Genomic DNA, 23,760 nt, shown 5'->3' on the forward strand with positions numbered 1-23,760 from the left:
CCCCCCCCCCCCCCCCCCCCCCCCCTCCCTGTTCAACTAGCTATTCAGCCCACTGAGGAATCAATCAGCAAGGAGGTCACATTCTATTCAAATTATTTGATCAACTACTTCACCTCTGTTTCTCCATTCAAGCACCTTCATGAGCAGGGCTATGGAGCTTGTGAAACTACTAGACTCAAAAGCAGCTACTCCCCCTACTAACTGAGCTACATGAGCATTCAACTTTCAAGAAGAATCTCTGGAATACTCCATGTGCTATACCTCAAGATTAAGTTCTTTGTCTAGGCTCGCAAGATAATAAGATGGTATTAGCTCTGACTACCATTCATTCTCATGACTCTTTTGTTATTTGAGAGTTGAAAATGGCCAGGCAAGACCTCTGCTCATGAAGCGGAGGCTTGAAAGATCTTTTGAAGATCTTCCAGTTAAGGAATTGCCAATTCCTATGATTATATATAGATGGTTATAATCATAATATGAATGAATGGGATTGGCCTAGCAAATCAATATAGGGAATCCTGTGAGACTCATAGAACTACATATCTCATATTATCCTGGATCTTGGATACCGCAGTTATCGATGCGTATAAGCTTCAATATCTTTACATGAAGCAGCAAGGGGTCTCAGCTTGTCAGCATATAAGGCTTCCGGGAGGAGCTCCATCAGCAACTCTTTGTCTTTGCCAGCTCAAACCATGATCTACCATCTGAGCAGCTGAATCCTTTACCGAATCACAAGCAATTTTCAAGAGCCTTGTTTGTGTACCGTGTCAGTATAAAAGACTCAATGTTGGGAGGACTTCCATACTATGAGGGGATTGGAATCCCATATTACCTAACTAAGCTGGCTACAAATTAAGGTTCAATAAATTACCAATGACCACATAATACCATATATTACCTCTTTAAACCAATAATAATCTTAGGTAAAATATACACCAATGAAACCGCGCTAATTAACATTACGGACGAGGGGATAAATAGGGCACGTGACAAAGGTTAGCTTGTTTGTTGACAGGGTTGATAAGTTACGGATACAGTTAGCCAGATTGTGAAGTGGAACTTCTTAGAAGGACCGATATCAACCTTGTTACATTGTTGGGACTCTAAGCGAGCTAGCTACTACTAATAAATACATAGGTGCACGTGACCTCGCGTAGCCGGGGAATTCCTCTAACAGAACTAAACCGGTATGACTAAGCATTAACCACATGATCTCCTCCTTAATGCAGACTTTCTCATTGATTCAAACACGACAAACATTTCAAACCTTTCAAACCTTTCAAAACTAACGACATCGTCGGATACCTTGGTGGGAGCTCTGGACTACGACCAGACAGATCCGTTCGACGCAGCCAGGAGATCTTAAACATTTACCCCCCCCCCCCCCCCCGCCCCTTTGTAACGAATTATACCTGCTCATTGCGTGCTGGCGGACCGCCCATCCCATTTTTATCTATTGAACTAGCTGTGGACAGGGAGGCGCGCAATTGAGCTCGATCGCAAGATCGGAATTCTAGTTACCCAAACGTGCGCCTTGCAAAGTACGCAGGGCTTTGAGCTCTGATGCCTTTTTAAAGAGCTTGAAGCTTGAAGCTGAAGCTCAAGGCTTGCCTTGAGAGATTTGAGAACGTGCAAATACTGTGCAATTTTCTTATTGAGGTAGAGTTATTTTACACATCTCTATTTTTTCTGTGTGTTGTTGTAGGGTGGTTAGTAGTGACTGACTGTTATATCTAGAGATAAGCACTTAGTCCTGTTCAGCTGTAGATATATATTTAATTTTCTCTCACTTCAACCTCACCCTCTCGCATCAAATTATATCACACCTGCCTTCTTCTGTTTTGCAAAAATTCATCCTCCTTTCAAAAATGACATCAACTTCTCAGCAATCATCACAACATCAATCAAATCCTGACTTCTCTCACGCCCACCTCAACCATCACCACCACTACCTGGACCCAAACAACAATAACCCAGCCCACCATGTCTCAAACAGCGCCCAACAGCAGCAGCAGCAGCAACAACAACAACAACAGCAACAACAGCAACAACAGCAACAGCAGCAGCAGCAGCACAATCTCGCCGCCGCCGCTAGTGCCGCCGCCGGCTTTGCTGCAGACAATCACCTAGCCGGCCTTGTCGAGGCAGCCACAGCCGCTGCGGGACAAGATGGCGGCTGGGCGCAGAATGACGACGGGGATTCTGGCATGATGGGCCATGGACGTGTGTTGCAGAATCACCTGGATGGGTATCCCGGTGCTGCAACCGGCTCTGGGCATGGAGTGGGCGCTGGTATGCATCTGGATGATGGGTTTGTGGGCGATCCGACTGCGAATGGACAGGTCCATTTTGGCGGGATTCCCGGAGCCGGAGCCGGTCCGGGGACACTGGATGGGAATGGCGCGCCTGCTCATAATACGAGACGGTTGCGCCATGGGAATGTGGGGAGGAGTCCGGTGCATCAGCCCACTGCGGCGACGAGAAAAAGGAAACGCGCGGGGACGATTGCTAATGTTGACCCGGCTATGACTGGTGGCGCAACGGTGCAATATGGTAATGGCACTGCTGTCGCTGCTGCTGGTGGCACTGCTGATGGTTCTGGCACGGATGGTCACGATGTCATCGTCGAGGACGGCAATGGTCTGGATATCCTGGAGCTGCCGCCGCAACACGCACTTTCTGATGCGCGAGCGGCTGGTGTGCATTCCGCAGCGGCACTATTCCGTCAACCTTCCACGACAAGTAAGAAGTATACGCGCCCGCCCATATCGAAGATGTTCTCGTCGCTGGGACTCTCGCCAGAAAATTTTCTGTATTTGCAGGCTGCGGCAAAGGCTTATATGCTTGATGAGACACATCCTGAACGGCGGGATTGTGTGGGTCAGAGGGGCAAAGGGGATACGGAGATGGTTAAGCTGCGTTTGTGGAATTGCGTGAGGGAGTTTTTGGACAAGGAGGGGAATGGGGAGAGGTTTTTTGGGGAGGGGGTTGGTATGGGTGTAGGGAGTGTTGGTGAGGGCGGTGGGATAGTGGATATGGGGGTGAGGTCGAGACCACCTCTCGTTTGGCCGAGAGATGAGCAAAGGATTATTTCATTGGTTATGCCGTTGTTGAGGAGGATGGTTACGAATGAGAGGCAGAGGCAGTATGCGATTGAGACGAGGAAAGGGGGTCCGGGCATGGGTGTAGTGGGTGAGGAGAAGAAGAAGAGGCACACTGGAGATTCGAGCATCGCGCCGGAACATGGGTTCTCGTCGCAGCAGTACCAGCATCAACATCAGCAGCATCCCCATGGTGGTTCGGAGATGGAGCTTGGGTTGATGGATCTGCTGATGGAAGGTTATCCTACGGATTGGGATTCCATCGCCCGATCATACGATAGCTATAATACGGATTATCGATTGGATAACCTGGGTTCCATATCCGGGTTGCAGCAGGCAGATTGGTGGGGACTTGTTGCCGCTGTTGATTGCCATTATCAGATTGACCATTCCGGCAATGCCTCGGAGTGTGATGAGGCATGCGAGAATTGCACTATCAATCGGATAGTTTCTTCGGATAGTGTTTCGCAGGCTGGATGGAGGGTAGGGATGGGTGGTGGCGCCGTACAGACAGAGGATTTGGCGGCGCAGAATTATTTGTGAGTTCTACTAATTTTTTTTTTGTCCCTACATTGCGTAACGATATGAGGAGTATTAATACATCAATATCTTGCTAATCCCCTTATCCCAGTGCGACGGGAATAACTCGCGATGTATCGCATATCATCCGCGATGCCCTCCTCAGCCAACATCAACATCATCAACAACCCGTGCCACATTCAACAACAACAACAACAACAACAACAACATCCACCACCACCACCTCAGCTACAGGCACAAACACCGCCACCAGCCCCCGGATTCCCTCCCACCAGATAACCATTCACGTAAACACCACAAGTCCCAGCACCAATCGAATCAAGCGCCTGATTCCCCGCCTCGATGTCTCCGCAGACCAATGTCCCGACTTAGCCAGCCTGTTGCAGAAAGTCCACCAGCATCATATGCAGTTCCAGCAACAGCATAACCATAACCACCAGCATGCAAAGCAGGATACTGCTACTATTATTGTTGGGGAACCTGCGTTGCCTGTTAAGGTATGGTTGGAGGAAGGACTGGTGGATGTACAGACGGATGCGGAGTGGATGGTTGCCTTGGCTAAAGTTAGTACGGTAGATTGGATGGATGGAGAGTTGAGGGTTCTTGTTGGGGGAGTTGGTGAAAGTGGAGGGTCAGGGTAGGAGGGGGATAGGAGGTTATCGTACATCATGAGCTGAAATGAAGTCTTATTGCACATTGCCTTTTCCGAGTTTTGCTTGTCTTTAATAGGACTAGTAATTACCAGGTCACGCAGACCGTGTTGGCTGACTTCGTTGTCAAAGAACATAAGTTTCGATTCTTGTATTATTATTATTATTATTATTTTGATTGAGAAACCAAAAATGGAACCTTTCTCTCATATCCTTCTGCTTCTCCTTTCAAGCTTGAGTTCTTCTCACGAGAGTTGTCGCATGGTGCAATGCGGGTGAGAGAAGCATACGAGAGATGAGAATAAGGGGGTGTAAGCAAACAACCCAGCATTCCCCCAACCTGGGATGAAATGAGGTGGATGGACCTATCCGGTTAGGGTGGCATTCGCAGAACTGAAGGAAGTATGTTAAATAGGGAGTTGCTTTTGATATTCTTCAGGTTTGCCTGCCAAGACATAGTTAGATAGCCTCGCCTCCAATAGAGAAGACGTGGACCCTACCCTGCTGGACTCTGATTGTATGCCTCATTATATTCATGAGTGTCTGCTATTCCAGTTCCGAGGGTGCTGTGAGAGTGGTAATAGGGTCGGGGAAGATGTGAGAAAGAGAACCTTTTCGACGACCATGAATTTCCGGTTTTTCAATGGTCCGCCAAGTGGAACATTTGACGAAGTGAATAGAACTCTTTTTCACTGTAGAGAAAATGCATCTGGGAAAGCAAGATACAGATATTCAAGGAGGAGAAAATGGGTAGGTTGTAAAAGTTTGGGGGAGGCATATGCCGTGATAAATCTGATTACCTATCTCAGACACAAAACAAGGAGGAGAGAAGTCCCGGGATAAGATGAGGAGCTCAAGAAAAGTGGTTCTATTTTCTCAAAATTCAACAGGTCCAAGCAGTTGTATTTCTTGTGCCGGTCCGTCGAGTGGAAATAGTTCGTTTCCCGATGCATGTACCCGGGTTGACAGCCAGTAACATTGCCGAATGGCTGATATGAGCGGTTGATATGAAATAAATTGCAGCACTAAAAACAGGTACGGGGACTCTGCGATGGGCTCGTTCATTTCACGAATATTCAGGAGACCTCGATATAAAACATAGGAATACAGCTGAACATGTAATATGTGGATGTCCAGGCGAACAAAAATTACTTGGTGATAATTAACATCCCGTATCTAACTCTGCATGCAGACGCCCGACTGTAGCGGGTTTCAAAACAATTTGGTCTGATTCGAGGTTGTTGAGTTCCGGGTCACAAAAGTGAGCGGGTGTCATATTCGATGAGAGCTTATTGGAAGAAACTCTGGAGTTGGAAATTTCGCAGACGCACGGTGAAGTTATCTTGCAAACCACCTGGAGAGAATTCAACTGTTGTTTCTCCTTGGTTGCCTACCATCCTTTGATCTTGCAAAGGACAACAAATGTAAAAATGCTAATCGACCAGTTGAAATGAGCTCCGTCGAGTCTTGAACATAGTCAGACTCCCTTGGAATAGGTTGGCCGCCTCGAATTCCGTGACGGACAAGCTCACCAAGGGGCTTTTGCTCTTCTCAGCTCTAACTGGATGGCAGCTGTCAGAACTTGGCGCTGCTCCATAGGAGGGAAATTAGAGCCAGAAGAATCTCACTGGACCTCGACTGCGTCCACGGAACGTTGACTTATGCGAAGCTAAGGCTCAGTGAACGTTTTTTAGCTGCGGTCGAAACGCCAGGCTCATTCCAGAGTCAAGGTCGTTTACCTGCCCGTGCCTGGAGCGAATGGATGCGTCTGATGATGGCCTTCTCCAGATTTTCCAGGGATAGAGTGTCGACTGTCCCGATTTCCGAGAGGAGGGGGGATTTGCAGCCTTGTTTGCATCAATGTTCACAGTCTCTAAAAGTTACCTCTCCGCCTCGTCTCCTCATCCCGGTCTTCATCCCGGTCAGCTCGGCTGCGGAATCGCTGGATATCTTCTTGCGGCGGATTGGGATCTAACTTTTGATATTTCTTGATTGCTGGAGGTTTATGCCCACTTCATTTATACCCCGCGTCATTGACAGCTGCCAAGCGGGGTGGAATTGTATCATTACCTTACCTGCCAGGTGACATCGGAGATCTATTTAAATTCCTGCAGAGGGGCACGGAAATATCCGCCAACATGACAAATATGGACATCTCTACAGTTGTGACTTCTATCCTGGCTGCCTTTGGCAATGGGAGGGATCTTTTCAAGAACATGCAAAAAAAGCAACAGCTGAAGCGACGAGGAACAGATAAAGCCAAACGAGATCAGAAAACCCACGGCATTCGAAATAAAAAAAGAAGAAATACAAACAATGTCGCAGTTACTGTTCGAAACGAAGATATCGATGATGTTCGCATCGAGGCATCGCTGGAACGGGGCCCCGCTGAAATCAGGGGGGAGTATGAGAAGAGCGTGCGCCAGTTGGGTGAACGATTCAGAAAAGGAGATGGTATGCACCGTAGATCCGTTCTCTGAAAATCTCAATATCTTCATCTTTTGATACTTCGGCAAAGCTGATACGCCAACATCAATCTTGACCAGAACTCGCCCAAGGATCTCTGGCGCATACGCTTTTAATACTAAATGCCGGTTTAATGAAACTCATAGCATCATGTTTATCCAACGATGCACCGGGACGCAACAGTGGAGGAGCTGTCGATCGACGTTCCCTACTTACCCTCTCTGATTCCGCTGCAGTAGATGCAATACGTGCCCTTGACGAGCTTCGACAACGCCTTTTAAATTTATCCACACCAGCACCAAATCCAGTGTTGACACCCTTGACTCAGAAGGGCAGACAACGGAGCAGATCAGTGTCCCGACAGAGATCGAATACGGTACTGGAGAAGAAACCTGGTGATAAAAATCGATCTCAAAGCGCGACAAGGTCAGGAGCAGGGGCACGAGGCCAGGAGAATATTGGTGGAACATCGCCGAAACCACCAACAAGAACGGAGACTAGCAACCAAACTTTCAGGGGCATGTGGGTTCGGTCAAAAAAAGGCTCCTCGATATCCCTAGCGACAACAGCAGTTCTAAGCCAGCACCCAGCTCAGCAAGCTCCGAAGAAGCTGACAAACATGATAAAACAATGCGAGATGGAGCATAACCAAGACCACCCGGCTTTTGTCCACCTCCAGCAGCCTGCGCAACAGCCAAATGCTGACCTAGCCTTCCCACAGTATGGAAGGTCAGAGCCCAGGGGACCAGCACCGCCCATTCGCCCAACAATGTTACACTGTAGAAGGACATTAGGATCTACTGCTTCAGGGGTGCTCCAGAAGGAGATGCAGCCACTCTCGCCGCTGGTTCCCTTATCACAGAATCTGCAGCTGCCACATGGGAGAACAGCAACCAGAGCAGGTCCAGTAGTCTCATCCTCGTCATCCATATCATCTGGAAGCACGAAACTGGGTGAAATACCGAATCGCAGGCAGCTTGCGCAGCCCACGTCTCTTTTGCAGCCACAAAATTCCCGGACGATGGGGCCAGTTGTTGAAGTTGGATATCAACGGCCTAGAGTTACGCTTACTGCCGGAGTGAATTACTGGAGGAAGTTGGCAGCCGATGCTAATGCTCGGGAAGGGAGTAATGCTCGAAGATGAAATCGAGACGATCCGCAGAGATTCATATCTTGGAAAACACGATTCTCCCCCCGTCAGGTTTCTTGATTTTCTGTTTTTTATTTTAGTTCATTTCATTTCATTTTGTTCTTCTTCCATGCTTGGTTTGATTGATTGATTGATTGATTGATTAACTTCTTAAGTTGATGTCTGCATCCTGTAAGGGAGCTCTGCAACTGATCAACTTGTCTAATTAGATACATATTAGATGAGATCTTCAGGGGCTCATCTCTTTACTTATTAACACTTTTTCATAAAGTTCTACTTATATATATTACATATCTACATTAAAAAGTAAGATTATATATTTGATAATATCTGGCCTAGAAGTTATAGAGTAGGAGAATGTGATATTGTTCAAATTTATAGATGTAGAAATATTTTTATACAATGAAGCTGATATCTAACTGTAACTAATTTAAAAAGATACAAAGTGTCTCCAAAGCGCCTTCTTGGCACCGCTGCCTCTGTTCAGAGGGTCAGTAATTCATTCTCAATTATCAGTGTTACTGGAATACACATGCAATTCTCTATACAATCACCTGTACCCTCTTGATTCTTAGTTATCTCTTATATTCATAGGCATACACTCATTTGCTTTCTTAACTAGTCAAGCTCATTCATTCAGCTTTCTCTATAGTTTCTTCTTATCAAATTACAACATACTAGAGTAGATAGTAATAAAATAGTAGTATATAATATTAATATATAAATATATATAAGTTAAACACAGTAAATATTTTACTTGAATATAGATAAAGTGAATTGGTTAATTGAAATTATAATAGAACAGATGTTATGATAGTTGAAAGATTCATCATTTTGAAAATAAAATGCAAGGTGTACATGGATTCAAAGAAAAACATCAAAGGCCAACATCAAGCTCATGATGAATATAAAAAAATAAAATAAAATAAAATAGTAAAAAGAAAATCAAAATCATCACGAATTCTCCATTCTCCATTTGCTGCCCGCTGATCCTTTCTCTTCACCGTGTAAATAAGCCCTTAAATAGCCACGCCTTCCTTCAAAGCACCCGGTCAGTCAATAAAATTTATTTCCCCTTCGTCGAAAACTGCCCAGCTCGGTTTTTCGAGATCGTCGTCGACATCGTTGACACCGTCGCCGCCGCCGCCGTCCTTCTCCTCTCCGTACTGGATCATTCTCCTTGGAACTCCCACAATTTCCATTGTCATCGGTGGTATTGGGGCTTGTTTCCGGTTTGGTAGTGTTTTTACGGGAGTTTTCCCTCATAGTTGTCATCATATAATCACTTCTGTCACATGGTATCGTTCCCGGTCTCTTCTCCTTGATTCGATGTATGGGTGACGTGCCTCGTCTAATGGTTCGCTTTCCTCTTGGAATCCTTCTCCGTCTTCTGGTTGGGACTGGCTTCGCTGCCGTTGCGTCAATGGATGGCCCATTCCATGGATTGCAAAGACAACACTGATAGGAGACTGGGAAATCTGAAGCTGTGTCATCGTATGGACAGTGTGGACTGCATTCGCAACTTTCATCCTCCACACGGACGGGCACAGAGCGGTGTCTACAGGAATATAGGACTGTGGACCAGCGGCACATCGTTCAATGGGGTTGGCCTAACGGTGTCTATCTAGCAAGGACGGTGGAAAATCGCGTTGTGTACAGTGGTGAGATGAATTTCTTCAGCTACCTTTACGTTATATGTAAGCCGGCTCAGGGTCAAATATCGCAAAAGCGGAGCTGCGGAGCTTGTTGGTGAGAATGCTTCGTAGGGAAGCGCCGTCAGGAAGATATGATCCGCAAGAAAGATGTAAATGCTGGATGAGGTCAGCTTTGTAAGTTAATGAGAATAACAAACGAAGCTTGAATGAACACGTAGAGAGCCATTTGAGGCAGTTTCAAAAAGTTTAGAGGTATCGAATAGAACAAGGAGCGTTAACCATTAGCTCTTTCAAGAGTAACAAGGACAATAAAAGGCATACCCGCCTCTAGTAATGGACAGCTCCCCACCAGAGTCATCTTAGTTAATGAGACTGCAGATGAAAATAGAAACAGATCCACAGCATAAGCAGCTTTGCGGGTGGTAGGATAGGTATTGTCACATATAAAATAGAACAAATCATGAAGTCAGCATCTCCTTTTTCTTTTTGTCCTTTAACGGGGGATACGTTTCTGACGTTTGGTCATTGTAGAATACGGCATGGGTAGATAACACAAGAATAGAGTTTGTGCTGAGACCTTGGAGAAAAGAAAGCTGTGTGACAGATCTCCTAGTTCTGATAGATAACTGTCTCATATACAGTTGAACAGTAGGTGGTATAAGAACTGGTCGAGGTTATACAAACTCATTATTGCAATACTCTGAATGCATGGAGAAGTAACCTGGAGGCAACAGAAAAACAATAGTAGATTTTTGACAATGGAGAAGCAGTGGGGGGATAGAATATATATACTGCTCATCCATTTCCCTGTTAGATAGCCATCCACACCCCTATCCACCTGGAGCACGAGGAAACCGGTTTTTCTTGGCCTGGTAACAAAGCATCAAGTTTTGAATCTTTGCATGGGTGAGGGGCATTCTTGAATGATATGTGGATGGCCTTCTTTGGCATTTTGTGAAACAGCTTCAGCTTCTCCTGAAGAAGTTCCACCCAAGAATGTTTCCCTCGTCGTGTTTGTGACTGGGATGTTAAACGAGGACTCGTTGGGAGCGCTTAATTGACTACTTAGGCGCAGCAGTTCTAGGCGCGGTAGACGGTCCCACGGTCCCAGGGCTCCAAAGGCAAAATGAGTGAGCCCGTAGGCTCCAATGTCCCTTCATCTCATTGAAACGTTATTTTGAGTCTGAGATTTTCACCCAGCAGTATAAGGTGGCGCGACTATCTGATGGTGAAATGGTCCCTACGTTGATCGATCATCGATCGATTAGACGTGATAAGGGTTCTCAAGTCCTGATGGGTGGAGCCGTTTGCCTCATGTAAAATTGATATATTGGAGCACGGTATAGGGTTAAGCGTACGCGAGGATCCAGAGAATTGGAGGAAAAGGGAAAGCATTTGAGAGAAACTTTGAAGTGACACATATGAGAGAAACGACTTAAGAATTCTACCAAACACCATCTAAATACCATTATATCTTTCAGCGTCTTCCTTCATTCCCTTCTTAACCCTTCCAGCCATCATCTGCATATAAAAAAAACATCTAGTATCAAATCTTCAACTTCTCCAGATCCCTAATATGCTCTTCAAGCCTCGCTGCCTCACTCTCCGCATCCTTCAATTTCTTCTCCTCCAACTCCCTAACTTCCGGCTTAACTTTCTCCTTCCATCCTGCTGAACCCATAATCCCCAACTGCCGCTTAACAACCTCCTGCGCCTTGGCAAGATTCACTTTGGCCTTCTCTTCCTGCTCCAGGCGCACCTCGTCGGACACCGGGAGGTAGACGGCGGCCTGCGCGCTCACCACAGAGAGCACGCAGCCAGGAGGGGAAGTCTTATTCTCCGGATCAAGAACAGTGATGTCTCCAACGTATTTACCGCCCAAGGATTTGATGAGATGAACTTCATCCGAGACGGTCCTAAAACTTGTCGAGTCATAGGTCTGGATCTTGATGTCGCTCTTAGTCTTGATTTCGTACTCGGAAAAGATACTGCGTATGGTCTTGGATGTGGCCAGGATAAGTTCATAGGCAGTTTCGGCTGCTACGTCATCGAATGCTTGGTTATATTCGGGGTACGCTGCTTTCATGATTGACGGTGTCTTGTCACCGGGGCGGCGAGGCAGGCGCTGCCAGAGCTCCTCGGTGATGAAGGGCATGGTGGGATGTATCAAGGTCAATGCGCCCTCAAGAGCAGTGTACAGAGTCTCCTTAGCCGATTGTTGGACTTCAGCAGGGACATCAGGCTGGAGAAGGGATTTAGAGTTCTCGATGAAGACGTCGCAGAGCTGGCTGTACCAGTATTGGTATAGGGTTGATGCCGCGACAGAGAAATCCCGGTTTTCTAGACTCTCGTTGGCAATTTTTGCGGCTTTATTGAATTTGTGCAAGATCCAACGTTCTGAAAGAGACTCTTTACCCGTCTTGGTGGGGCTGGCTTGGGGTTTGAAATCATCTCCAAGTTTGCCGAGGACGTATCTTGTTGCTTGGTAGATCTTGTTGCAGAATCTACGGTAGCCGTGGATTACCTGGATATCAAAATTGATATCGCCACCTTAGGAATAAAGAAAACGTTAGGTCATTCATTTAACTCTTCACGTGTAGAAACTCAACTTACCACCGGTTGTATAGGTGACAAGAGCAAACCGCAGAGCATCAGTGCCACATTCTGGAATTCCCTTGGGGAATGCCTTTTTCTGGTATTTAGTGGCTATGGTAATCTCTTTCTCGGCCAGATTGCCGTGCTTCAGTTTCTCATGCAGGTCCTGCAATTTAATACCCTCGATAACATCGATGGGGTTAATCACGTTTCCCAGTGACTTCGACATTTTTCTCCCTTCAGAGTCTCGAATTAAAGAGTGGCAGTAAACTTCGGTGAAGGGGACCTTGCCCGTCATTTTGATTCCAAGCATAATCATCCTGGCGACCCAGAAGAAGAGAATATCCCAACCAGTCTCCAACACGGAGGTCGGGTAGAGCTTTTCAAAGTCGGGGGTGTTCTTCGGCCAACCCAAAGTGGAAAATGGCCAAAGCCCAGAGGAGAACCACGTATCTAGCACATCAGGGTCTCTCTTAAGAGTGAACTTCTTCCCAGGGAATTTCGCTTCCGCTTTCTTTTGAGCTTCAGCTTCAGTGCGACCAACCACCCAAAGATTGCCATCACTGTCATCACCGTGCTCTCCTTCGATCTGAACGAAGTAAGCGGGAGCTTGGTGACCCCACCAGAGCTGCCGGGACAGACACCAGTCATTAATATTGTTCATCCAGCGGAAGTAACTCTTCTCAGCAGTCTCAGGGCGGATTATTATTTCACCGTTCTCGACAGCTTTAATTGCTGGCTCAGCTAGGCCCTTCATGCTCATCCACCATTGCGGCTTCAAAATCGGCTCAATAACATCGTTCGATTTGGTGCAAACGGGCACCTTCATTGGATTGTTCTCCCATTTGACGTATAGACCCTTCTCCTTCAATGCTTCAATGACTTGGTATCGTGCGTCAAACCGCTTCACGCCTGCAAAGGGACCAGCATTGGCATTGAAAGTACCATCATCATTCATAATAGAAATGAATTCCAGGTTGTTATCTTTTCCGCGGATGAAATCGTTGAAGTCATGTGCCGGTGTAATTTTGACAGCGCCAGTACCGAATTCAGGATCAACTTTGGTATCAGCAAAAATTGGGAGCAATCTATCCATGAATGGATGTCTAGCAAATTTGCCGATGTATTTCTGATATCGTTTGTCATCGGGATGGACTGCAATACCAGTATCACCAAGCATGGTCTCAGGTCGTGTGGTTGCAACTTGGATGGATTCATCCGTGCCATCAATCGGATACAAGAAATGGGTCAAGACGCCAAACTCGACCTTCCTCTGGTATCCTGGCACTTCAAGTAGTGTTCGGCCTTCGAGGTCCTTATTTTCAACCTCAAGGTTTGACAGCGAGGTATTCAAAGCCACGCACCAGTTGACGAGACGGTTTTCGCGGTATATGATCCCCTCTTCATGGAGTCGAACGAACGTTTCCGTCACCGCAGCCGAAAGGTTCTCATCCATTGTGAAGGCTTCTCTAGTCCAATCAAAAGAACCCCCCAACCTCTTCAAGGTGGTGGTAATGCTATCATGGTATTTATGCGTCCAGTCCCAGATCATATTCGTCATAACCTCTCTACCAACATCATGGCGAGACTTCCCTTCAGTCTTCCACAGAATCTTTTCCACGACACTTTGTGTCGATATCCCTGCATGATCGTAGCCTGGAAGCCATAATACTGTTTTCCCTTTCATTCTTTGCCAGCGGATCATGGTATCTTGAAGTGCATTGGTCAAACCGTGGCCCATATGTAGGTCCCCCGTAACATTGGGAGGCGGAATGGGAATGACGAATTTCCCCTTTTCCTTGACATTCCCATCTGGTTCAAACTCAGGTTTGAAGAACCCCTGCTTCTCCCACCATTCATATTTCCCAGCCTCAATGGTTGGAGGATCATAGGCGTCAGCATTTTTTTCCTTCTCGACTTTGGGGACTTTCTTTTCGGAATTTTTGGGCGCAGCAGGAGCAGCAGCAGATCCGCTTTTAGCCTTCTTTTCGGCGAATTTCTTCATTTTGTCTGCCTTCTTCCGCTCCTTCTCATCTGCATATCAAAAATATAAGTTAGCCAATATCTCCCCTCGACAATCAATAATGGGAGATACCCGTAACAGATCAATGATTCCAACCAGTTGTCGCGAGTTGTATGCCCGAGACAATTCGTTCTAATATTAAAAGGAAGACTTACAATCTCTCTCTGATTTCTCCTTTTGCCCCTGCTGAGCCCCAATCGCAACATTAACAGCCTCATTTTCCGTTGGAAGGGTTGTGATTGTTGCTTGCTCCGGAGCTAAACGCAACCAAATTTCAGATAATCAGTATTGCGAAATCAGGACGAAGAAGGACAACACCGTTTTGTATTGCGCACATACCAGGAGGCTGCTGTGCCTTATTGGATGCCATACTAAATGATATTGATCTTGGTCTTGTTGGAGCAATTACCCATCGCGCAGAGCGCGTAGTAACTAATCGTCGGAGTAGTATGTTGGAGCTGCAGGAGGGGAAGATCGGGAAGAACTGAGGGTGATGCACAATTCGGCTATTTGAAGAGAGGAATAAAATTTTTTGTGATAGAGTGGTGATTAATAACAACAGTCAGCGTGAAGGTGGAGGGATATTGGGGGATATATATGCTAACTTATGCAGAAAGTTTTCGGATCTTCGAGATCGAATTCCTTTTCGGGTTCGTGGTGAGTCAAACTCTATGTCACGTGTTACTATCACGGGGCGGGGAGCTTCGACTGGTTGCATTGATAGAGTTGAATTGAACAACTAACACCCATTATTTGGGGGGGGGGGGGGGGGGGTTACAGGTGTAAGTAGGTTTATTGCTTCTTTAGCTACACATGGTACATTGAAATTAGAAGAAAAGGTAAGGAGAAAAAGGGAAAAAAGACATTTCAAAAACCCTGCGCTATACCTGACTTTAAAAAAGGAGAGCGACATAAATGAAGAAAATGCAGAAATAAGAGGTTTCATAAGCAATTCTTCGTTATGTATGTGTTGAAAGGCCATGCAAGGAAAAGTTCATAAGTAACGTTGCGAGGCGCCATGAACCCGTCCTTCATTATCCGTTTCCATGCTGAGGATTGAGCCGTAGGGAGAAATAGAACTGGGATCGGTGTAGGAAATGTTAAAAAGGAGTAACCTGGAGAGGTGATGCATAATCAAGCATGCGGGACATTGGATAGGAAGATGAGATGGGTCAAGAGTGAGAAGCTGTTCCGCTGTTCTGGAGTGATTGGGCAGCAGCAGCGCGAACAGGAGCGAAATAGGGATGAGCCATTGCTTCTTGGGCGGTAAGGCGGTCCTGGGAGGCAAAATTAGCTAACAGTAAAATTGAGGAGACTTAAAACATATATAAAACGGAAAACATTAGCGTACTGCATGGTCATATCTGAGCAATTTATCTAAGAAATCTATGGCCTCGTTGCTGACGAATCTTTGGTTTTCGGCGTTGATAAACGAATGCCAGCTTTTCTTGGAGAAGTTTGAAAGGATTTCGTCGTACTGCGGGTCCAGCTCTATATCGTATTTCTCGAGGTATTCATATAGCTCATCGGTACCCAACACCTTGGCGATTTTAACCAGTTGGTCCGAGTTGCTGTTTCCATGGAAAAATGGCTCTTTTCGAAATATCATCGACGCAAACATGGCCCCTAATGACCACATGTCAAGAGAATAGTCGTATTCCTGGAAGTCTACGAGGAGTTCTGGTCCCTTGAAGTACCGCGACGCGACACGGACATTGTACTCCATTCCCTGGTGATAGAATTCGGCCAAACCCCAATCAATGAGTCGCAGCTGCAGGTGAAAAGGAAAACGGTCAGCATATAGTTTCATAGGTTTTTTTTTTTTTTTTTTTTTTTTTTTGGGGGGGGGGGGGGGGTAGCAGGGACAAGTTGTACTTTTCGTCGTTCATGATCTATCATGACATTGTGGGGTTTCACATCGCGATGCATTATTCCTTTGCTGTGGCAGAAGTCCAAGGCCTTCAGAAGCTCGAAAATGTAGTATCTTACATCGTAGTCGACAAATCGAGGGTATAGTGTTCGGAAGTCGGTGTTATTTACGTATTCGAAAACCAAGCTGGGGGTTTTGCTCTGACTGTCGCGGACGACATCCAACAGAGCAACCACATTGGGACCGCCGGAGAGATTTTGTAAGATCTTGATCTCTCTTTTGATTTTCTTCTTCTTTACTGGCTTCAACACCTTGATAACACATTTCTGGTAGTTGACCACATTTATCCCTTCGAAAACCTCCGAATATTTCCCCCGCCCTGTTCAGTGAAGCAACTCAAGAAGCATTAGCCATTTACTATCTTTTCGTTTGTTTCAAAATCTAAATACCCTCAAATGCGACTTCTCTTCGACTCTGTTCGAGGGGAAATGTTTGCGTGTCATCCGGCTGGGCTTGAACACATACCGATTTTCCTCACAACCTCGTAGTTCTCCAACACGCCCCAGGATATGTTGACACTGTCATAATCCCAATATGACTTGGGCATCTGCTGATTGACATCCGCATACACTCGCGCCATGATGTCGGGTGGCCGATATCTGGCTTCTCCCAAAGAACGCGGCCCACAGATGGATTTTTTTGCGAAGCGGGAAGGAAAGTGAAACAAAACAAAAGGGATGAAGGGTACGAATGCAAAGGCAGCGAACGCGCCGTCGCCCGATGCCGTAGCTGAGGAAGAGCCAAGCGTCAAGCAGGAGGGTGGTATGGTTGATATACTTCACGGGAGGCAACAAGAAGTGGTTGTTCGCACTGAATGTGATATACAAAACTAAATCTAATCAGGTGCGACAAATCACTCCGTCTCTAAGTTCGCAAGTCACATGTTTTGGGCATGGAAAAAACCCCGCGAAAAAAGGCTAATGCAACGACCCAGATAACTAACTAGCACTAAAATGGACTAGCATCATTTTTCGGATCAAACATCATCCGTCAGGAACGATTATGTAATGTTTTTTTTTGGGTAAAGCCGATTGGGCCAGAAAGTTTTGATAAATTAATCCAAGATTTTTTTTTCTTTTTTTCTTTTTTTGAAGCTCTCAAGTTAACTACCTAACTAACCAGCCAAACTAGTTAATGACATTTATTTTGTCCTCGATGTCAAGACTGAAGTTGATGGTATTTTAAATATATAACTAATCCATGCCATGTCCAATAATCCATGAATACATTGATTGCAATAGCAAGGAATTCTGAATGGTGGGCTGGATGGCCCCAGCACTGCCATCATGTTCTACGATCTTAATGTCCCGTACACGCCCAACGACCCTGAAATCGCCAACACCCTCGCCTTTCTCTCCGAACGTAAGTCAACCATAGGAGTCTCTCTCCCTCTGAATGTATATTCCATGCTCACTCCCTGCTCACTCCCTGCTCTACAGTTGGCTACGCAACCATAGCTCTCTCCCAATCCATATCTGGAAAGCTCCCATCTGACCTCTCCCCACCCGCCCCACCGCCAAATCTACCCAAATCCCTCACGCTCCTATCCCGCATCACCATCACCGTCTCCGACCCCTCCCAGAACCAGCGCCTCACCCCGCTCTCACAACTCTACTCCCTCATCGCCCTACGGCCCCTTAACGAAAAATGCCTCTCCCTCGCCTGCAATAGTCTGGACTGCGATATAATCTCCCTCGACCTCTCCTCCCGGCTCCCTTTCCACTTCAAATTCAAAACTCTCTCCGCCGCCATCGTCCGCGGCGTGCGCTTTGAAATCTGCTACGGCCCCGGCGTAACTGGTAGCGGCGCTGAAGCGCGCAGGAATCTCATCGGGAATGCCGCTTCGCTGATTCGCGCGACACGGGGGCGGGGGATTATTATATCGAGCGAGGCGAGGAGGGCGTTAGGGGTACGGGCGCCGTTTGATGTGGTTAATTTGGCGTGTGTGTGGGGATTGACACAGGAGCGGGGGAAAGAGGCGCTGTGCGATGAAGCGCGGAAGGTCGTGGCGTTGGCAGGAATTAAGAGGAGGAGTTGGAGGGGGATTGTGGATGTGGTTTATGGTGGGGAGCGGCAGAAGGAGAAGGAAAGGGATGGTGTTAAGAATAAGGATAAGAGTAAGTGCAAGAGGGATGAGGGGACAAAGAATACGAATGGGGTGAAAAGGAAGGCTGATACAGAGACGGACTCGAATGCTGAGCTCCAAGCACCATTATCGAAACGGGAGATGAAACGGAGGGCTAAGAGGGCGAAGCTTCAGGGGTCGGGAGTTGATACTTCGACCGCTTCGCCCATTGCTGGGGGAAATAAATCATGATTCGTGCGTGCTACTTTGGTTTCCCCCTCTTTTTAACTTCATGACATTGGACGTCAATTATGTGAAAAGAATATTGCGCGGTAAATATGGGATATACATATGCGCTACAGTAAACTTTCCCAAAAGGGATATACCCTCATGTACTGTTAACTCCGCCTATGGTACCTTCAATGGAAAGAAAACCTGAAATAGAATAACGGGATCGAGAAAGAAAAAGGATATGGACAAGCGCTATACGCAATTGGGGAATAATTATAATGTACCAGGAAAAATAAGTACTCTCAATTCCGAAGATTATGGGGTAAGTCAACGCAGCGACAGCGAAAACAGCAAAAGCAAAACAAGGCACAAGGCCTGCTTGATCCTCTTTAAAAAGCGCAGTGATGAGCGTAAAACATAAAATGTCTTTGGCATACAGTAAATAACCTCCCGAAAGCCGTATTTCCCATGCTACGCTCCAAGTCTCAAAGTCAGAGCGCTATAAAGTGCCATGGTGCCAACATCAATAGGCACATCTACAGCCGGATCTGGAGCAGGCGTTTCCTCTGGTGGTTCTGGCGTTGCAGGTTGGGCTGAATCAGCGTCTGTTTCTGCCGCTTCTGGTGTGGTAGCGGTAGCACTGTCATTCGCATTCTCTGCTAGTTCCTGGGTAAAGTCTGCGTCAGTTACCGTTGGTGGAACTTCCGTTGTTGCCGTCGCCTCTGTTGTCGCTGGCTGTGTAACGTCCACCTCTGCGGCCGGTGGTTGCATAGCCTCTGCACTTGTCATCGCTGTTTCTGTCGGTACGGCAGTGGGAGGTTGGTTGGGTGTTGCAAAATCACCTTCGCTGGGTGTTGCATCGCCTTCAGGAGCCACAGGTAAACCAGTGGTGACAACTACAACATCCTCAGATGGTTCCGGGAGAACTACTGGTGGCAAACCAGGAGCTTCAATGCTGGAAGTTTGAACTTCTGACTCGGAAGACAAAAATGACTGAACCGGAACGAGTGTGGCAAAAGCTTGAACGTCTGAAAGGGTAGGTGAGACGGCACTGTCGGTTACCACACCAATCTCAGGGGGGAATGATGACCCGGCGGTAGTCGTGTTCAAAATTGAAGATGCTGGAAACGCTGGAGAAGCAACCGTGGCCAAGGTTGTTGGCGACGTCTCACTTCCAAAAAGCATTGACGCTGCCAAATTCACAGCAGGAGTGTTGAAAAAATGAAAAGGACAGAGACATTGGCAATCACAGGCATCGGGGGCAAGGCCTGGTTGTTGGAGGTGAGTATTTGGGACGGCATATGGCCCATTTTGAGTGGGAGGTTTCGACGAAACCTGGGGTGTCAAAACGGCCGAAGATCCTGCCTCAAATTGAAACGGTATGGGCGATGGAGTGTGTCCGACAGGTTCAACTGGAATTGAAATGCCTGCCACGCCCTGATATTCGATGGGTGCTGGAACTTGTGCTTGTGTTTGGGGTGTTGCCGGAACGGGTTTCGGCGCATGTGCTTGCGCTTCTGATCCGTCTCCTGAGTTTATAATATTGACTACAATTCCCCCTTCGTCAAATACTACGCCGTCTACGCCGTTGTGAGACGGAGGAGCAGCACCTCCAACGGAAACAGATATGTGGTCCTATGATGATGAGCCTCTTAACACTTCATTTGGGGTGCTTGACAACATACATTAGGCAACCTTGCATTAATTTGGATGTCTGGTTCAAAATCTTCCCCCTATAGCGTATTTAGCATGAGGACGGAGACGATTGATATTTTGGCTTAAGACCCTACCTTATGGGAAAACTTCTGGAACTCTTTGAGGCCTATTATTCTCGCGTGGGTTCTGTGCTATAGACTCGATCAGTCTCATCACAATAGTCAATGCCATCTCGTAGAGCATACTCCCGATATTCCAAGCTGAACAAGCACAAGGCAAGCCACGGAAATGTGCCTTATCATTTCTTTTCACTGGCAGTGGAGAACTTCGTGGTCTCGAAGATATGATCTCGCAGTTCCACCCACCGTATGCTGGAACTTGTATACAAATCCGAACGACACCAATTACGGTCCAAACAGTTAAGAGTACTGAGCAAAAAGAACTGCCGGTCTCATTTGGAGTTCAAAAGAATGTTGATGATCGGGTTTGTGATGTAAAGAGCGACAAATCTAGCAGCAATAACGGGAAGTAGAGGGATGCCCAGGGGAAAAGCACCTTCGAGGGAAAAGTTATACACTCTTTGATCAATATAAGAACCATAGATAGAGAAATTAATTCCCTTTGCATGGGAAAAGAAGGGACTTAGCCGACTCTCCGTCCATTCCAAAGGTTCTTTTTAATGGGCCATAGTTCCCAATTAAAATGACACACGATGGCGTTGGGAAATTGACCGATGGTCATACATCTACGGTATCATGATGGTTGGCCTTTCATGCATCCGTATGTGAATGAAGGCCTTCGCCTGGAAATCGGGTGTGCCATCGCTGAAAATGTGCGTCAGGCGCCTTGGAGCTGTTAAGGGCTCAAACATGGGCTGTCTCAACTTAAACTTCATCAGCGCGGGAGATGCCTATGCATCCTCAATGTGATCCAGCTAGTTTTCCTCAACATAATTTCACGTCTGAAATGTACCATTCATGGTCTCCTTAAGGCATGAGCCTCCGCCTGTAAGATATATTCAGTCGCTCAGCCAATGGAAAGTTAATGGTCTTGTAGGGCCAAGATAGTTGGTGAGTCGTTGAACTGAATATCAAACCCGGGGTTGTCTGATGCCGTTGAACTTCCCGTGTCCGAGGTTTAGTTAATATAAATAGCCGAATGCGCGGGACAACAGCTACACTGGTTCGATAATTGCCTCTCATACGAATGACTGGGAATGAATGTTTATCACAATCAATGAACTCTTGCTCCATTGAAATCCAGCATTATCTATTACATATTCTAGTTGTTCTCTTTGGAATATGTCGTTGCCATGGCAAGACACCACTCAATAGTTATAATTTACCTGGTGTAGTTAGTTACTCCGTAACTAATGAACATCGATTTTAGGGATCTTTTAATTAACAGCCGCTAGAGAGTCGTCATAATGGGTGCCGTTTACCGAACCACAAAACCTGTCCATTTTATCCAAACTTGATTCCTTTCGCTTTACGAGGAAAACGAAAGCATAGTCAATGATTTATAGCGTAATAAGTAGTAAATGGCAATGGCGGTGGAGTGAAACCGCAGTTATTTTCTTGTCAGTGGAAACCTCTTGGATTGCCGTATCCCGACCAACGCGGGACCGTCTATTAATCCGCTGTTTGACAAGCGGGCAGCATCCTAGAGGAACAAGGGTTTCATGCAGTATTCCGCCTCCATTCGAGAAGAGAGGGCGGCAAACCAAAGGAGAATCCATTCACGCAACCTTATTTGATTTTTCAGCCCAGATTAACTCCTTGAATATGATTTAAACGGGAGAAACTGTACCCAGGTCCATGGATTTCGGAGATGTGGACCAGCCAATCCGATGAAACCAGTCTGGTCTGCTGTGCCGTTGCGGCCGTTTTGCCCGGGGCACCTAAAACTCTGGAACCATGAATAACTACTGTGCCAGGGGAAGTGGATCCGGATACCGTTTTCTCCGCATTTCGGAGGTTTTTCCACCCCCCAAATGTGAGAAAGCTTCACTGTCAAGACCTACAATATTCAAGATGAAGCAAATCCTCTGAAAGAAATGGTAATGAAAATCGAGATGTGCTCAGGTCCGATCCAGTGGAGACATGTCGTGCATCAGAGTAACTAACCTTCCCAATTTGCGGGGTGCCATATGCTTCTTGTAGGGCCCGATTTGTTCCTATGCCGTAGCTGTGATCCCCCTACAGGTTAGTTACCTTGTAAATGTCCTGGCGTTATGAAGGCTTACGAGTTGTAGCCATTTATTTATATGGAAAACACGAGAGTCTTCGCTATTTTATCGTACTTTGGGGTTGCTCAGTTGAAGTTTGCATTGTTTGCAGCTCCCCCAGCTCCTAGATTAAAAAAATCATCTTTTAAACCTCAGAGCCACTCACAGAGAAACGTCAGGCCTTCACAAAGAATTGGGGGCGCGTTTATCTGCACATATATGCAGATATATATGTCTATATGCTCTAATTTTCACAATGCTCAGAGAAGTGTATGTTCCCAATCGCTTTCAGCGGGTTTTCTCTTCTCAAACTTTACACTGATTTTCTTTCCTGACCGAAATACTCCGTGCATAAGAAGGAATGCATGCTAGGAGGAAAAAGAGACAAGCAACGCTAACAACGCAATCAATATAGAAAACCAAAAACCGCGCGTACCGCCCGCATCCTCAAGGCGCGGGAACCGCAACTTATCGAACCTGTCAAGCGCATCCTCCTCCTCCATGGCCCCAAATGCCCCCAACCCTTACACAACGTCCTCAAAACATTCCACGCCCTCACAAAGCCACACTCAGTCCTCTTTCATAAGAAAAACGAAAATATCCACCCGTTTGAGAGCACGGAGAACATTGAATTTCTCGCCGTGAAAAATGAATGCGGCATCGTGGTCTTCGGCAGCAGTAATAAGAAGCGGCCAAATTGCGTGACGTTACTGCGCATCTATAACTCCAAGCTGCTAGATATGTGCGAGATGCTGTTGTTGAGCGAGCAGGTTGACCAGGGGAAGGAAGCGGAGAAGGAAGAGATGAAAAAAATGAAGTTGGATATCGGCGTCGAGATGAAACCAATGATGTTGTTTGCGGGAAGTGCCTGGGAGGATGCGACGTCGTCTGTATATGGGATGTTGAAGAGTATGTTTTTGGACATGTTCAAAGGGGAGGAGACGGATAAAATAGATGTGGAGGGTTTGCAATATCTGCTTATGGTTGCGGCGGAGGAGCCGGTGGAAGGCTTGGCAGCCATTATTCATTTGAGGTGGTATAAGATTCGGACGAAGAAGAGTGGGCAAAAACTTCCCCGTGTGGAGCTAGATGAGATTGGACCTAAGTTTGATTTTAGAGTTGGGAGGGTACAGGAGGCGGATGAAACTGTCATGAAGGAGGCTATGAAACAGGGCAAGGCACCGAATGAGGAGGGGAAGATGAAGAAGAATATTGGTATGGATGCCATTGGTGATAAAATTGGGCGGGTTCATCTTGGCCGCCAGGATCTGAGTGGGCTACAGACCAGAAAGATGAAGGGGCTGAAGCGGAGGGCTGGGGTTGAAGATGGTGATGGCGGCGATGTAGATATGATGGATGTCGGTGAGATAGCTGAAGGCGGTAATACGAAAAAGACAAAATTGGGCTGAGGTAGTGATGGTCTTGGTTTTGGCTGTTATTCCTTCTCATTCTGCGTTAGCATGGCGTT

At 46.6% G+C, this 23,760-nt stretch overlaps 8 protein-coding genes across 8 annotated transcripts; 4 read left to right on the forward strand and 4 right to left on the reverse strand.

The window, feature by feature from the left end:
- Nucleotides 1-1,871: 1,871 nt before the first annotated feature.
- On the forward strand, nt 1,872-4,285 carry PADG_11434 (uncharacterized protein; the record flags this gene model as incomplete). The annotated part of the gene is made up of 2 exons (XM_010760604.1): nt 1,872-3,643; nt 3,736-4,285. The coding sequence occupies 2 exons, from the start codon at nt 1,872-1,874 to the stop codon at nt 4,283-4,285; spliced, it is 2,322 nt and encodes a 773-aa protein (XP_010758906.1).
- Nucleotides 4,286-6,432: 2,147 nt separating this feature from the next.
- On the forward strand, nt 6,433-7,904 carry PADG_02481 (uncharacterized protein; the record flags this gene model as incomplete). Its single annotated transcript, XM_010759704.1, has 2 exons — nt 6,433-6,748; nt 6,841-7,904. 2 exons carry the CDS (start codon nt 6,433-6,435, stop codon nt 7,902-7,904), a joined length of 1,380 nt encoding a protein of 459 aa, XP_010758006.1.
- Nucleotides 7,905-8,962: 1,058 nt separating this feature from the next.
- Nucleotides 8,963-9,791, reverse strand: PADG_02482 (uncharacterized protein; the record flags this gene model as incomplete). Its single annotated transcript, XM_010760173.1, has 4 exons — nt 8,963-9,171; nt 9,253-9,520; nt 9,595-9,721; nt 9,778-9,791. 4 exons carry the CDS (start codon nt 9,789-9,791, stop codon nt 8,963-8,965), a joined length of 618 nt encoding a protein of 205 aa, XP_010758475.1.
- A 1,320-nt stretch (nt 9,792-11,111) lies between these two features.
- On the reverse strand, nt 11,112-14,553 carry PADG_02484 (valine-tRNA ligase; the record flags this gene model as incomplete). The annotated part of the gene is made up of 4 exons (XM_010760174.1): nt 11,112-12,115; nt 12,179-14,194; nt 14,339-14,440; nt 14,523-14,553. 4 exons carry the CDS (start codon nt 14,551-14,553, stop codon nt 11,112-11,114), a joined length of 3,153 nt encoding a protein of 1,050 aa, XP_010758476.1.
- An 802-nt stretch (nt 14,554-15,355) lies between these two features.
- PADG_02485 (CMGC/CK2 protein kinase) lies at nt 15,356-16,693 on the reverse strand (the record flags this gene model as incomplete). The annotated part of the gene is made up of 4 exons (XM_010760175.1): nt 15,356-15,460; nt 15,535-15,954; nt 16,059-16,432; nt 16,579-16,693. The coding sequence occupies 4 exons, from the start codon at nt 16,691-16,693 to the stop codon at nt 15,356-15,358; spliced, it is 1,014 nt and encodes a 337-aa protein (XP_010758477.1).
- A 706-nt stretch (nt 16,694-17,399) lies between these two features.
- Nucleotides 17,400-18,430, forward strand: PADG_02486 (uncharacterized protein; the record flags this gene model as incomplete). The annotated part of the gene is made up of 2 exons (XM_010759705.1): nt 17,400-17,475; nt 17,553-18,430. The coding sequence occupies 2 exons, from the start codon at nt 17,400-17,402 to the stop codon at nt 18,428-18,430; spliced, it is 954 nt and encodes a 317-aa protein (XP_010758007.1).
- A 450-nt stretch (nt 18,431-18,880) lies between these two features.
- PADG_02487 (uncharacterized protein) lies at nt 18,881-20,367 on the reverse strand (the record flags this gene model as incomplete). Its single annotated transcript, XM_010760176.1, has 4 exons — nt 18,881-20,044; nt 20,095-20,142; nt 20,200-20,256; nt 20,311-20,367. The coding sequence occupies 4 exons, from the start codon at nt 20,365-20,367 to the stop codon at nt 18,881-18,883; spliced, it is 1,326 nt and encodes a 441-aa protein (XP_010758478.1).
- A 2,181-nt stretch (nt 20,368-22,548) lies between these two features.
- Nucleotides 22,549-23,701, forward strand: PADG_02489 (rRNA-binding ribosome biosynthesis protein RPF2; the record flags this gene model as incomplete). Its single annotated transcript, XM_010760177.1, has 2 exons — nt 22,549-22,562; nt 22,708-23,701. The coding sequence occupies 2 exons, from the start codon at nt 22,549-22,551 to the stop codon at nt 23,699-23,701; spliced, it is 1,008 nt and encodes a 335-aa protein (XP_010758479.1).
- Nucleotides 23,702-23,760: the final 59 nt, after the last annotated feature.

The sequence above is a fragment of the Paracoccidioides brasiliensis genome, assembly GCF_000150735.1.
Source record: "Paracoccidioides brasiliensis Pb18 unplaced genomic scaffold supercont2.3, whole genome shotgun sequence".
In the NCBI taxonomy this organism is placed as follows: domain Eukaryota; kingdom Fungi; phylum Ascomycota; class Eurotiomycetes; order Onygenales; family Ajellomycetaceae; genus Paracoccidioides; species Paracoccidioides brasiliensis.